General features: G+C 51.1%; 1 protein-coding gene across 2 annotated transcripts in view; it reads right to left on the bottom strand.

The window, feature by feature from the left end:
- Positions 1–1,281: 1,281 nt before the first annotated feature.
- IGFBP2 (insulin like growth factor binding protein 2) overlaps positions 1,282–14,567 on the bottom strand; it is an 82,506-nt gene continuing 69,220 nt past the window's right edge. For both annotated transcript variants that reach the window (XM_074873504.1, XM_074873503.1), the window contains 3 exons: positions 7,572–7,795; positions 5,965–6,105; positions 1,282–3,697 (listed from right to left, as the gene is read on the bottom strand). In XM_074873504.1, coding sequence (XP_074729605.1) covers positions 3,530–3,697; positions 5,965–6,105; positions 7,572–7,795 — 533 coding nt within the window. In that variant the 3' untranslated portion in view covers positions 1,282–3,529. The remainder of the gene's footprint in view (positions 3,698–5,964; positions 6,106–7,571; positions 7,796–14,567) is intronic.

Below are 14,567 nucleotides of genomic sequence, written 5' to 3' on the forward strand. Positions count from 1 at the left end.
TCAGCACACACCAGTCCCACTCAGTGTACTAGCATGGGGTACGAAAAAACAGATGGGGAAGCAGCCCAGTGGTTTTGCCTTCCTTTGGGGAGGCCAAACAGAAACCACAGCCACCTGGATGCTGGCTGTCGGGGCCACACAGGGCCTCTCCTTCAATGCTGCAATTTTAATTGAATGCAGCTTGGAGTTTTAATTATTATTGTTATTCTTTGCCTCCCTGTGGTGCCCCAAGCACTGGACTGTACCATCATGCTCCCTTAGGCAGCACCTCTCACCCTCGAGAAGGTGCAGGACCTTCAAGAGGACTGTCTCCATGGCCCCAGGAGTGCAGCAGCTCAGCCACGCCCTGATACCACACGCAGCCCAGGCCTCCCTACACCTGTGGAGCAGCCCGGTCTGGACAAAGACTTCACACAGAAACACAAAGGCTGACTTTCTGGCTGGCTCAAATTTTGCTCTTTTTGAGCAAGCAAAGGAGAGAGCCCTTGGAGGGTCCCCCATGGAGGGTTTTTCCCTGCAGTGCTCTGCTCAGCCAAGGAACCCCTGCAGGGGATGCAGAAGAGACCAAAACCACAGCAAGATGCTTAAAGGAGCCTGGATGATTCATGGAGAACAGGTCCATCTACCAGCTAATGAACAGCACCACTGGACGCTCCTGCTACCTCAAGAAGCCCCCTGACATACCAAGGTTGGGAAGCTGGAAAGAGCAGAGCTCCCTTCTCCTTATAGCCTTTGCCCAAGCATCTGCCAAGGTCCCCGAGGTCCCTGTGCTGGGCAAGAGGAGCCTTTGCCCAAGCACCTGCTCAAGGAGCAGGAAACCACCGCCCTCACGCAGCCACTCAGCAGTTCAAGGAGCTTCACGAGCATCACGCCGGACAGGGCATTCACGCTGCTGCCCTCTCTGCCCAGCAAAGTAGGATACAACCACCCTTTTCCACCAAATCAACCTGCTGTCAGGCAGGGAGATGGGCTCCACACACGTGCTGGCCAGATATCGACTCAAGAGAACTCAAGGGTATGGTTACATTTTGCAGACTCACAAGGTACCACGAGTGGAGCAGGAACATAGCAGGCCAGTGGACGAGTGACACCAGTTCCTCCCTGCTCATACAACTGGGACCAGTAACGATGACAGGCCCAAGTCCCATCACCGCTTGTCGGGCCCGGTGTTTACTACACCCCCTGGACAAAAGATGAACAGGTCCAAATTTGGGTGTGATGCACTAGGCAAGGAAAGATGTTCTATGAACAGAGGGGAGTGGGGAGGGGGGAAGATGACAGTTTTCTGGCATCCCATTTAATTTATTCCAACTTTATGTAGCTCAGCTTTTCCAAAAGAGAAAAACACAAAAGAAAACTTCCTGATTCCTAAACAAAACAAAAAGTACAAACTGCAGATGAGAGCCAGCATGTGCGAGGTTTACATGAAAAAGCAGAACACCCTTGGATGTTAACACAAAACAGGTAGCATCATTTTTACAGTTACTTGGCTTTGCATGCAGGTGTGTTTTCTTTCTCTCTCGTGCACTCACTCCCTTATACACATCCACGTGCACACACCCCCACCCCTGACTTTCCAAATGGGGTCCTTTCCCTGTCTCATCCATTGCCACATCCAAACCCCGTCTAAGTCATGAGCAGCTTAATTTGCAGAGACCACCTATGCTCTTCACACTTGGGATCTGAAATATGGGGCCAAGAAGGTGGGAAAAAAGCAACAAACCCCAGCACTCCCCTTCCTCCAGAGCCCATTGGGCTTTTTGCCTTTCCTTCTTCAGATCAAAGTCCCCAGATGAGGAGGTATCAGTAGTGGAGACCCCAATGTGGTTTTTCTCCAGCACCATTTGGCATTTCTGGGGTGTGCTGGCAGTCACTGGGGGCTGGTCTCATCCCTGCAGGTCATGGTCACAGTCAGGTAGTTTTGCTGCCTGGCGCCCACCATGCAGGCACAGGGTGCTCCCAGCCAGCACCCACACTCACCAAGGAACCCCTTTCCTCCACCCTGTTCAACCTAACCCCACACAGGACCTGGGATCTGGAGGCTGTTTGCTACTCAGAAGCATTGCCAGAAATCAGGAGATGCTTTATTTCCCACTTCTCCACCTTGATTTCATTTAAGGAAAGCCTGAGACTTTTACTGTGAGAAGATTTTTGCAATTGCTCTGCAAATGGTATCCATATTAAAAAAGGGGAAAAAAGGAAGAAAATAATAAAATCTCCTTGCTTAGGCGATGGGGAAGTTATTTATTCTCAGCATTGGTGTGTTCTGTACAGAAAGAAATCAACAGGTGAAATAATAGCAGAGACACATCTCTCCTCAGAGCGACATGCCCGGCGCAAAACCTCTGAGAGCGCCTGGAATCACTTGGATTTAATCTATACAAATGTGTATGTGGGCAGAGGGGTACATGTGTGTCAGGGCCTTTACAAAGCAAGATATATACTGTAATTTACTTACAAAAAAAAGAAAAAGTCTGTGCTGAATAGCAGATGCTCACTCCAGTCCCAAGCAAAAATGGAGGGACAAGGGCAGCTGCTTGGGAGTGCAGGTTTTAGATGGGTTTTTTCCTATCTAGAAACAAAGAATGAATGAATGAGAGAGAGACAGAGAGAGAGAGAGAAACACTCCCTGGCTTGTTATCCTAAATCTACACAGGCATCCTTCCACCCAGCCCCAGCAAGTTCACTTTAGCTCCCTCAGCATAAGCTGTTCCTAAGAAATACTGGGCAATAGCCCTTCAAATCTCCTGGAAAACCAAGCATTTAGCTTCACCGTCACCCAAAGGCCCTGTCCTTCCAGACCAGTGGCTGGAGCTGGGTCCCTGTGGGGCTGGCTGTGCCCCAGCACCAGGAGAGGAAGCACCCAGGGGTATTTTGGAGGGGGCTGTCTCACCCTTAGCCCTTTCCCTCACTAATGCCTCTTTGGGGGATGCATCCCAACCACGCCAGCATGATCCAGCTGGGAAGCTAGAGTCTTTCCTCCTTCCCTCCCTCCCACACTGCATCCCATGCCAGAACCGATGGCCAGGCTGGGGCACAGGGGACCGGCAGGACGCAAGAGGCAGGCGACAGTATTTACAGTCTTTGGTCTCGGGGAAGGGAGGGAAAGAGGGGGAAAGGGTGGGTTTTTTCCTTTGTTTTTTGTTCCACTCCTGCCCATGGTTGAGGGTTTTTGTCCCCTGGGAGGTGTCGGGGAGCACACAGCGGTCTGTGCTGGAGGGTGTGAGAAGATGCCATGAAGCAGCAGGGAGGGCAGGACCACAGGGTGAGGAGCAAAAAAGACTGGTTCTCTGGCTTACGTTGGGTGAAAGACTATAGGAAAGCAGTCCCTTCTCCCTGCAACCCCCCCACCGCCCTTCCCCTCCCATTATCCCTCCCCTCCCCAGGAGCCGGGCAGCAGGGGAAGGAGGGCAGCACGCAAGACCCAACCCCAGTCTCTTCCAGAGCCTAAAGAGACATGCTGAAACCCATGTAAAATCCAGCACTGGGGCCATGGCGAGCCGCCTCCAGCGAGCGGGATCACGTCCATCTACTGGCTCCGCAGGGCATGTGCTCCCCGGTCCTCCTGCTCATGGGCTGTGTAGAAGAGGTGGCACTCAGGGTCCCCACGGATGGTGGGTGCGCCCTGGATCACCTTCCCATGGATGGGGTCCACACACCAGCACTCGCCACGCTGCCCGTTCACTGACATCTTGCACTGCAGGGAGAGGGACAGGACAGGCATCAGCTGAAGCAATAGGGGAACAAAATTCCCTTCCCAGCCCCACCAGTCCAAAGCCCAAACACAGGCAGAGCTGGGGTTTCTCCATTAATTTATCATCAGTTTGAATTTAGGCAAAATTTGGGGATGCTACACTTGGACACCCCAGGGTCTGTGCTGCACCAGCATCACTGCTCCAGCAGTCCAGGCTGAGGGCTGGACCTCTTCCCCCAGGGGCTGTGCCAGGGACCAAGAAGGCAATTCTAATGAACCACAAGGACAACTGTTCCCAAGATGCTTTGTGCTCTGTCAACTGTGGATGAAAGCATCCATCGAGTTAAAAATCCCTGAGGGAAGAGGGATGAGACAGACTGACAGAGGAGCTGTGTAAGCTGCTTCTCACCTGCAAATTGGGCTAAACAAACTGAAACATGAAAGCAAGGCCCCCACAGACACACACAAATATTTTTCCAAACAGGGTTTCACTCTCTCCCAGAACAGAGATAGGGACTATGGTGCCCTGGACTCTGCCCCACCCAGCCTGCTCTGGTTAGAGAGAAGTTTCTTGCCCTAATGGTTATCATCCCCCTCTTGCCCTGGAAGGGCTGCAGGCACTTTGAACCTGATGCTTATCACTCCACCCCCAGCAGATACATCTCTGAATAGGGTGTAGTGGGAGACACAGAGGTTACTCCAGCAGGTCAGCCTCTGCGTGCATTCTGTAAAGCTGAATTCAGGCCATTTTCTGCAGCTGGACTGAGGTCAAAATACAGCCTTGTTCATGGGAATAAAAAGAAAGGAAGAAAAAAATCTCCCCATCAGGAGAGTGCATCCAGGCACCCTCCACCCAAGCACTGGCCCACAGGAGGTGGGAGCAACTGGGAATGCTTTTGTTGGCATCCACTTTCCATCAAATGAGAAAGAGCTGGTGCTCAGCTCTGGAAACGCAGATGGAGGGAAATGAGTATCGCTTCACATTTGCCTTGTTTGCCCTTAACCAGGGCAGGAGGGGTGGGGAGAAGAGAACGCAATTTTTGTTCCCTCTCTTTTTCTCCACCAGTGACCAGTGCATAACCCATCTGCACCCTTGAGTGCAGGCTGTTTCCCAGGCATAAGAAGCAGCAGAGACTGTCTTTTCCTTTGTAGCACACAATGCATCGCTGCATTGCCCAGGCTCGTTCCCCAGACATGGCTCATATCCTTACAGGGAATTTGCCAGCTCTGCTCCATCCACCCTTTCCAAGTGTGCTCATGCTGGGGGATCCAGCCAGCCCATGGGGCTCTTCGGGGGAAGTGGAGGGTGAGGGTCCAGGCAGGACAGGGAAGAGAGAAGAGATGGAGGGAGATTATCTCAGAGCATCCTACTTTTTTTTTTAATGCGCCTGATCAAGGGGTAGAAGTAGCCCTGAGAAAAAGGCTTAGCTATGAAAACAGCAGGTTTTCTGGGGTCTCCTCCAAAGGCTCAGTTACACATAGCTATAAGGGGTGCTCATATGCAGGTACTATTCACACGTGGCTGCCAGTCAACCCTGGACAAGCTGGTGTTTTGCTGCCCAAGAGGTTCTTCCTGGCATTTTTTTCCCCATGTCTCAGCTGCTGACACCTGCTGGTTTTGCATGAATGAAGCCAAGAAGTCAGAATTCAGACACACATTAAATCATTCGAGTCCTTTTGGGTCCCATAAATACTTTCAGAAGCATGCTGCACCCCAACCCCCACCTCACGCCTGGAAGGAATCCCTCCTGGAGCTGTGGGACCAGCCTCAATTTGTGGAGGAAAACCAGTAAAGTGCACTAGAAACCTTCCTGACCCCAGGAGAAGTGTTTTCTGCTTTGTCTGCAAGACTGGCCAGCATTCAGCCTGTCTCTGCTTTTCCACTGTAGTGGGGCCCAGACAGGATAAGACCTGGCTCAAAGCACATGAAAATAGACCTGGACAGATAAGCAGCTCTCACAGGAAAGAAGGGGCTCTGAACTAAACAGATTCTCTGCCTCTGGGCTGCCTGCGGCCACGTGTGGACATGGGTCTCTCATCTCCTCTTGCTAGCCCATGGCTGCAGATGCACCTGGCTGTTACTAAACCTGTCTGTTCCACGTGTGATATTTGCTGTTTAACCCCACAGCTCAGTCCATGTGCGTGACATCAGCCCAGCCCTGAGCTGTGCATGTCCTCCGTGGCTGTCCATGGTGGGGATGCATGCTGAGCCGAGGGCTGCTGCCGGGAAGGCAGCCAGCCCCAGGGCTCTGGCTCTCCCCCGCACTTACCTGTTTGAGATTGTACAAGCCATGCTTGTCACAGTTGGGGATGTGGAGGGAGTAGAGGTGCTCCAGGGGACCTCGCTCATCTGGCAGCCGCATAGTGGAGATACGTTCCAGGACCTGATCCAGCTCCTGCTGACAAGGGGTCTGAAAAGAGTCCAGAAAGCAGAAAACAAAACCAAAAAAAATGAGGGCAATGGGACTATTCAATGTCTACACTTTGGACAGCAGAAACACCAGTAGGGATGAACACCTGTGTGCACCTCCTCATGACACAGGTTTGCCACAGGGTCCCGCTGCAGACTTCACCTGCAGGCACCCAAAATCACAGTGCTGCACGCCTGTGCATGCCGATGTGTGGAGATCCACACAGGGAGACATGCACATCTCTCCCATGTGCCACGTGCCTCACGTGGCCAAGAGCCAGCATGACACCAGGTCACAGGCAGTGGAGACACAGAGGAGGAGACTTCTCAGAGATGCTCCCATGGGTCCCACTGGTGGTAACAAGTGATGTGAAGCAGGATTAATCCAGACAGACCAGGAGGGTTTTCATGAGCATAGCCTAGATCCCACACCTGTGATGCAGCTTTGGTCCAGAAGTGCAACTCAAAGCATATGAGACCCCATGGGAGTGGAGAGGAAGCCCCAGGAATGAGAGCACCCAGCAAAGCCAGCCTCTGGAGGCATCCCTCTCGCTCCACAGCAGCCCCAAGCCAGGGCTCCCAGCCAAGGCAGTATGGCTGAATTACGCCTGATGTGAGCTGGAGTGAGTCCGCACCTCTCTGCTTTTGCAGTTGCTGGTTTGGTTTCTTTTTTCCCAAGAAGCAGCAGCAGTGTGGGAGCTCTCTAAGTTGACAGTGCTTGAACCTTATTTTGAACCTCTACTTTGCCTGCTGCTTGGAGGGGATGAGGGCTCTCTTTTAAGGCCCTTTCTGTCCCTATATGTTTATAGAGATATGTATTATGGACCTTTTGGGGAGGCTTTCCATCCCCATCCCCATCTCATCTAGTTGCTTTGACCAAGCTGCCCACTAGAGGGAAGCCACAGCCAAGGACTGGAGGGCAGACACACAGGGACAGGGAAGAGGGGACAGGGAGGACTCCGGGCACTCTCCCTGCTATGTGACAGCCCCGCAGCTCATCCTCGGGGGCTCGGGGCCCTCCCGCTCAACCTGGACTGGGGCTGCCCTGCAGGAGGCAGACAGCCCCCACAAATCCCCTTGGGCCATTCCTGGCACTTCCTTAGGGAAAAAGGGTGTGAGAAAGCCAGTCCGCGGGCAAAGGGCATGCACGCACCCCTGAGGGGGTAGGTGTCAAGCCAGCGGGACCCCCCCTTCCCCGGCTCTGCTGTCAGGAGGTGAAGCAGCAATGAAAATAACACCTCCTCGCCAGGACATCAAAGTTCATCAGATGGTGTGCTGGGCCCCAGCTTCAGGCCAAAACAAACGTTTACTTTTCCTTTTTCCTCTCCCCCCTTTTTTCTTTCTCTTTTTTTTTTTTTTTTCTTAAGACAGTTTGTTGCAAATGTCACTAAGGCTTTTGCATTCAGCATTTCCCTGGTGAGCCTGCAGCTGCCTCCGTTAGCTCCCCACACCCTCCTGCCTTCTCACCCTGCCCGTCGACAGCCGTGACTTCTTCGAGTCTTCATGGTTGTGATGGGGCTTGCCAACTTTGCCCATCTGCCGCTGCTGCTCGTTCACCTTCTCCCTCATAACTGCCAGCTCCTTCATGCCCGACTTCATGGGCTTCCTCCCGCCAGCTCCGCTCAGGATCCCTGTGGTCCCATCCACGTGGTTCTCGGCAAGGATGCTCTCAGACCGGTCATCGCCATTATCTGCAGGAGACAGGGCAGACAAGGAAAGGGTCAAGCTCAGCCAGGCACTTTCTCACGTGTTCATCCCATCCTGGATCACTTTCAAGCATGGCCAGTTACCAAACCATAAAATCTTTGCATGCAAAAATTTTAAATTGCATTAGCCCTTTCATCTGGAAGGTGAGAATAGATCCTTTCATTCTGGAGTTATTACCACACTAAAAGACAGTTTAGAGAGCAGGGGAAATCACTGCTGGAGAAGTTCTTTCTGGTTTTTCTTTGACCTTCTAAATTACTTCCTGAAGAATGTAATTTTCCCCTCAGAAGTCCAGTTGGGTTAGGGATGCCAAGTGTACTTCAGGTCCAAAACTTAAAACCACAGTGATTAGTAACAATACCTTAAGTTCATCTATCATCCCCCAGAGTATCTCCAGGAATATTTACTCAATATTAATGTGCTAAAATAAATTCTCAATTTCAAAAATGCCTTGCCTCTGTTTTACGGCCACCCTAATTTCCCTCGGAGATTGTGCCATTTCAGTGATCATCTTTGCTGTATCATCTTTCGCATCATTTGTCATACAGTGCATTACTCATTCAGCTTCTACCTACTTCTGCACTTAGCCACTCTTGCTGACCGTGGAACAGCCCCATGTGTCCTGGGTCCAACTCCACCACTGCTGCAAGCCACAAGACCCCCAGCTAATTCAGCCATTTCAAAATCAGTTAGCAAAAATCTGGGAATGAACGCTGGACTTTTCCACCTCCTCCACTCTCTGCTTTGTGCATTTTCCCAGTTCACTGGGTGCTGTTTCTGACAGCAATCCTTGCCCAAGTAGGACACAATGGTCACGATGCTGTAGACACCAGTCCCTCTGGACTTTGCAGCGGCAATTAGGACAGATCTCAATTCCTCCTGCTTGCTCCAGAAGCCCAGAAGGTGACAGCTGACCCCTCCTTGGTGCCTGGTCTGATCTGGCTGAGCAAGAATGTCTAACACTGTAGCTGGATCTAACACTGAAGCTGGCCCTGCTTTAAGCAGGGGCTTGGACCAAGGCCTCCAGAGGTCCTTTCCAGCCCAAATTATGATTCAACCCATGCACGCACATCACCTCTTACCACAATAACCCAGACTAAGTATGTCTCTGTATATATCTCTGTATATAGGAGCTCTTCAGCAGCTCCACAGGTCCCACACCAGTGACAGACCAGGCCATTCTGGTCCTACAGTGGTGACAAACATGAAGCGTCTTTTAGCATATGCTAAGGAAGAACTGTAGCACCCAGCCTCCCATCATCAGCATTCTCTCTGGCACCTCTGATTTCAGCTTTCCAGCACTCTGGAACTCAGGCACTTATACAGGAGTAAAGAAATCACATGAAACTGCACGATGGAGGGCAAGCGATGGTTCAACTCATGTGACAGTGCTTAATTTATGGATCTCTCCTGCTTCTTGGAAGACCAAGCATACAAAGCATTTACAGATTTTAACATTGCCTATTTTTCAGAAGCTGCATTGTGATGTTTTGTCATGTCACAGCTCTACTTTCATGACAGAGAGTGAAAATCATAATAGCAAGTGTTTTATTTCTGCCACAGCTTTCCAAGCTCTCTTCAGGTGTTACAACCCCAGGCTCACACAGGAGAAACTGCAAGAAGAGTTTTGTCTGAACTTACTCAGCAAATGTGTGGCTGCCTGCAGGCTGATAGCAAAAAAGGCCCAAGTGGGCTGGATCAAAGAGCCACTCCTGCCCAGCATGCCATCCACAAGAGACCACCAGCAGCTGCTTGCAGACACATGTCAGAAGAACCATTCCCAATCTGTGTTGCAGACCATCAGTAAAAGCACTTTTATGTCTGGAGACTGCATATGACCCCCAGGATTTAAAAGCCACCAAGAGACCCATCCCTCAATGGATTTGTCCAACACCCTTTTGAACTTCCTCACCATTTTGGCCTCAGATCTCCCAGTACTGGGATTGTCCCACTTCCCAGAAATACTAAATGTGTTTGGTCTGCAGGTTTTTAGCTGCTTAGGTAGCAACTGAAAAGCAAACACAGGGCAAAACCAATCTGGCAAAGTCCATGACTTTCCTCAACACTGATTCCAGATGAGAACTGGGACCAGGTTTGATAGCCAGATGGGCGAGCTCAAAGTCTGGGCTGCTGCCTGGCGATTGCCGTCTGGCCGTCATCCTAGGAGCCGGACAAGGAATATTCTGAGCAGGAATCTTCTGTTTATACACCAGTCTCCCCATTAATTAGAAACACATAGTGAGAAGAGAAAAGGCCATGAGGCTGCCCTTCATACAGGATCAAATGAAAAAGCACTGTGCAAGAGACGGGCAAGGCTGGCCAGGCTCTGATCCTCAATGAGCTGCTTAGGAGGGTTTTAGCCTTCCAACATCTTTTGTGCTCCTCTCCTTGCTGTCCCACCAAGCTGTCAACAACAGCAGAGGAACAAGTGTAGCAGCAGGGCAGCATCTCAGACACATTGCAGTCCCCTGCTTCATTCAGAAAACCGATGGTACAAACTGATGGAAAAGCAGCAAACTGGAAGCAGTGCCTTCCCCCATCGATTCTCGCTCCTTCCTGCCTCCAACTAAAATATATAGACATCTGCCCAAATAAGCACTGTGCTAGTAAATGAAGGCAAGCTGGTAAGCCTCTTGTCGGCTGATTCATTCACAAAACCTGCTTCTGATAATATTTTTGCTCATTTTTCTCACTTTCCAATGCTAACAAATGTCAGCCCAAAGAAAACCACTGATGGGAGCAGAGTGTGCAAGACCACGTGCATGAACACACCCAGGGACAGGAGAGATTGGTCTTGGCTCCCCAGGCACCACCACAGGAGCAAGCCTGGAGCAGAGGCCAGGAAGGTCTAGCTGCTATCAAGTGCAAGCTCTCCTCTCCAAGGCCAAGACAGCCATGGCGAGCCATACCTTCACCTGCTGCCAAGCTGGACTGATTGACCTTGGGCTGATGCCAGAGCCCCATCACAGCTTTTCCCTCTCCCAAATCCAATTCTGCTCTTAGGAGGAGCTCTCCTGACCTGGGGCTTGGAGTCAGTCACTGGGGAATAAAGATGGGACAGAAGAGGTTGGTCCCATGTGCAAACCACTGACATTTCCTTCACGGAAAAGCTGCATGCACGGGAGGAGGCTGAGCACCAGGTGTGACGGACCACATTTCAAAGAGCAAACGGGACAGGTAGTGACGACAAGAATGGAGACATCAAGACTCAAGGTCAGGAGAACACAGAGCATGCCATGAGCCAAACGACAGCTTTTACAGCCAGATAATGCTTTTTAACGCTGCCCAAAAGTAGTGAGTTGTGCGTGCTTGCTTATGACTATCCATGAAACAATTAAGCCACCCACCAACCCTACCGGCATGGGAAGGGCAGGTATGCAATTGCCTCAGACATACAACCCTAATCTGTTTGTCATCCTGGCAAACGCCCTTTTGCTGACCAGTTTCAATTCACACTAAATATATCTGTGAACGGAATGGTGCCAAACTCCAAAACAATTATGTTTTATAGTTCTTCCATTTTCCTATGGCATGTGGAAAACATCTCCTGTGCTATTTTGGATCAAAAGGTAGAGAGCTTTGTGCAGGGTGGGACAAGTGTGGCAGGAATCAAAGCAGATAGCTGAAGTTCTCCTGAACACTGATGTGAAGCCCATGAAACACCTCTTTCCACGCCAAGAAAATGATTTCTTTATGGTGTTTTTCAAGGAAAATTCCCATTGGCTTCAATGGGGCGAGGACTTGGCGGGTGAAAGCGTGTTCAAACGGTCATCAGCTAACGTCTGTAGGGAGCTACACAGTCTCGCCAACATTTTCAAAAGCGGCTACCAATTTCCAGTGCTGAAATTTTCGGGAATCTGGTTTGAGACCTCTAGGCACCTCCGCTGAGACAGCTGAGAAACAGAGGGGCTTAAAAACAACCTGCCACTTCCCGAGCTGCAAGAAGAAAAAAGCACCACACAGAAAAAGGCAGCTGCCTGAAGTTAAAAATACATCTTTATCCCTTTGAAGAGCCCTGAAGCGTATCTGGGTTGCAGGACGGGAATGAGCCAGTAGCACTCACTTAGCATGAGAGGGCCAGCCTGTATCACAGGGAGTACGCACCATGCCAAGACGACAGCCGTCCTCTCCAGCAGGACAGCTTGCCCAGAGGGTTTCACATGCATTTGCTTATCTGCCCACGGTGTTTGCATAGCGTTTAAGTGCTGATTAAGGGCCCAGACCCACAGAAAGCTTCACCTAAGTGGCCTTCAACACCCTGCCATTAGCGTCGGGTCCTGGCTGTGTCCCGGGCTGGACGGGGCTTAGGTCTCCCTGCCGCAGCAACTGCAGCCTCCGTTGGCCATCACTTTCTCTCTGAAGACGCAAATGCACTATGAATTTCATTAATTACACTGAAGAGAAAGGTGTTCATCCTGGGCTGCACACAGTAAAAAACAAAGGCAGGGGAAAATTTGAATTTGAGAGTGTTCCCAAAGCCACGCAGGGAATCAATGAGCAAACCCAGGAGCCTGCACTCCTGCCCTGGCACCACACTGTGCACAGGAGCGAGCACACTTGGGACTGCAGGAATGCGGCATCCAGAGAGTGATTTTTCACTCTGAGCAGTGTGTCTCCTCTAACACTTTTAGCTTCTTGTGGCCACAAGTTCTACCATCTCAGAATAATTTAAGTGCCTGTTCTGGGTTTTGCTTGCCACTTTTTATTTTAAGGAACAGAACTGCCTGTCCCAGGCTGCCAGGAACCCAGCACTTGTCCTTCACAGCCTGAGAGCAGGCAGGGCCTTTAAACCTGACCTTTAACATGCACGAGAACCATGGTCAGAGAATTACTTGCAGGAAGGTGGGGAAGAAGTAGACAAACCCCGACTGCAGCCCCAGTGACCTCTGCTTCATCAGTCTGTAAAGTATTTCTAGGAGAGCCCTGAGCAAAGGTTCCTGTGCAATAGCTGTAGTGTGGGTGTTGTTGACCTGGAGCTCAGATACCTCAGAAAACTTTTGCCAGCAGGGATTATACCGACGCTGCAATTTCCTCGCAGCAGGAGCTGCCAAGAACAAAGTCCCCCCCGGGCCCTCTGGCCCATCCTACCCCAAAAAGGACCTAGGGTTTGCTGATAACCGCTGCCAAACTGCAAAGCGATGAGCCACAGCACAGCATCGGTCAGAGCTCAGCTGGCAGCAGAGGTGAAGCACTGGGGCACCAGTACATGGTCTGGCCCCAGGCATAATGGAGCCAGGCTGGGATGCAGCTCTCCAGAGACAGACGAAACCAAAGCAGCCACTCAAGTTTCACTCTTCACTTTGCACAAAAAAAGAAGTGTGACTGGGAAATGCCAGAGAGGGAGTATAAGCAATGGGCCACGTAGGAGAGGGGGCAATGGAAGAAGGGATGCAGAGCAGAGAAGTCGCCCTGACCCAGGACATCTCTCACAGAGGCTGAACATGGATGCTCAGAGGAGGAACAGAAGAAAGGATACAGTTACAGAGCAATCCCTCCCCAGCTCTCCTCCTGGGAATCAGCAGTTCAGGAGCCAAAGGTTGCATCTAGACTGGGTTTAATAGCCATTGACAAGCCTAACTGGGGAGGAGTCATGCATGATCCCTTTCTGGATTCAACTACAGGGACCCCTCACGTACTTCCTCCTGGTCCCCCCTCCCAAGCTAGCAGCCTGTTCTGCTTGCCTCATCCAGTTCTGCACAGGCGACACATGGATGTTTAAGCACTTGATTTGCTTGCAGAGAACACACAACCAGCATTCCTGGGCAGCCTAGGGGTGTCCATGCCACCCAGCTTTTGGGAGGGCTGCAGAGAGCCTGGTCCCCCAAATCTCTCAGAACTGAGGGCTCCCATGAGACACAGAGATGGAGATCAGCTTGGAGCATCTCTCCATCTGCCAAGGAGCTCCTCAGGGCAGGTTCCCAGGATCTTCTGCCTGCCTGCACTCCTCAGGGTTATTTCATCACACCAACTATCTTCAGTAACAGCAAGGCAGTTGCACACCACAGCCAGAAAATTCCTGCATCAGTCTCTAAGAGCTTGTTTTACCTCTGTGATAAGCTGTACACAAAGAACTCTAAGATCCCCTGGGGCCAAGAGCCCTGAGGCTCTGCAAACACCCTTTATTTTTGCTGTGAGATCTTTTCAGCCCATCTCTAACAGCAGGGAGGGCAGGACTGGGGAGGGAACGGCATGTCCTGGCCAGGGGTTGCTTAGCAAGCTTCTCTCCCTGCCTTGAGCGGCTGGCACTGAGGGGTGATCCAAGGGGCACCCAGTGCCTTCCTTTGGCTCGGGCGTCTTGCAGGAAATGCTTTATGCTCCTCCAAAGTGCCGGGGACATTGACTCGGCGCAGCGCAGCTTTCAACAGCCTGCTTCGCTCTCTTTTCTCTGCCCATTCCTAGTGGCTGGAGAGAGCAACTTTCTCTCCTCCATCCGCCTAGGTCCAGAGCCAGAGAAAAACTTCTTACCCACTGCACAGTGCCCTATAATGCACCTGTGCCCCATCGCACACGAACTCCTTTGGCACCCTGGAGCAAGCACAGAAGTGATACTGAAATGGAACTGATGTCAGAGACTGAGATGTCCCTTCCCTCGGGCTTTACTTCAAACAGTTGTCTTTTTTTTTTTTTTAATCATATTTGTAGACTGGTTTCCCAAGGATACAGGACTTGTGCAATAACACAGCCTGCCTCTATGTGTTTCTGCATGTGCATGTGTTTGCATGACTGCCTGTCTCCCTATTAGTCCTCCTCCCCCTC

This window comes from Strix uralensis, chromosome 6 (genome assembly GCF_047716275.1).
Source record: "Strix uralensis isolate ZFMK-TIS-50842 chromosome 6, bStrUra1, whole genome shotgun sequence".
In the NCBI taxonomy this organism is placed as follows: Eukaryota; Metazoa; Chordata; class Aves; order Strigiformes; family Strigidae; genus Strix; species Strix uralensis.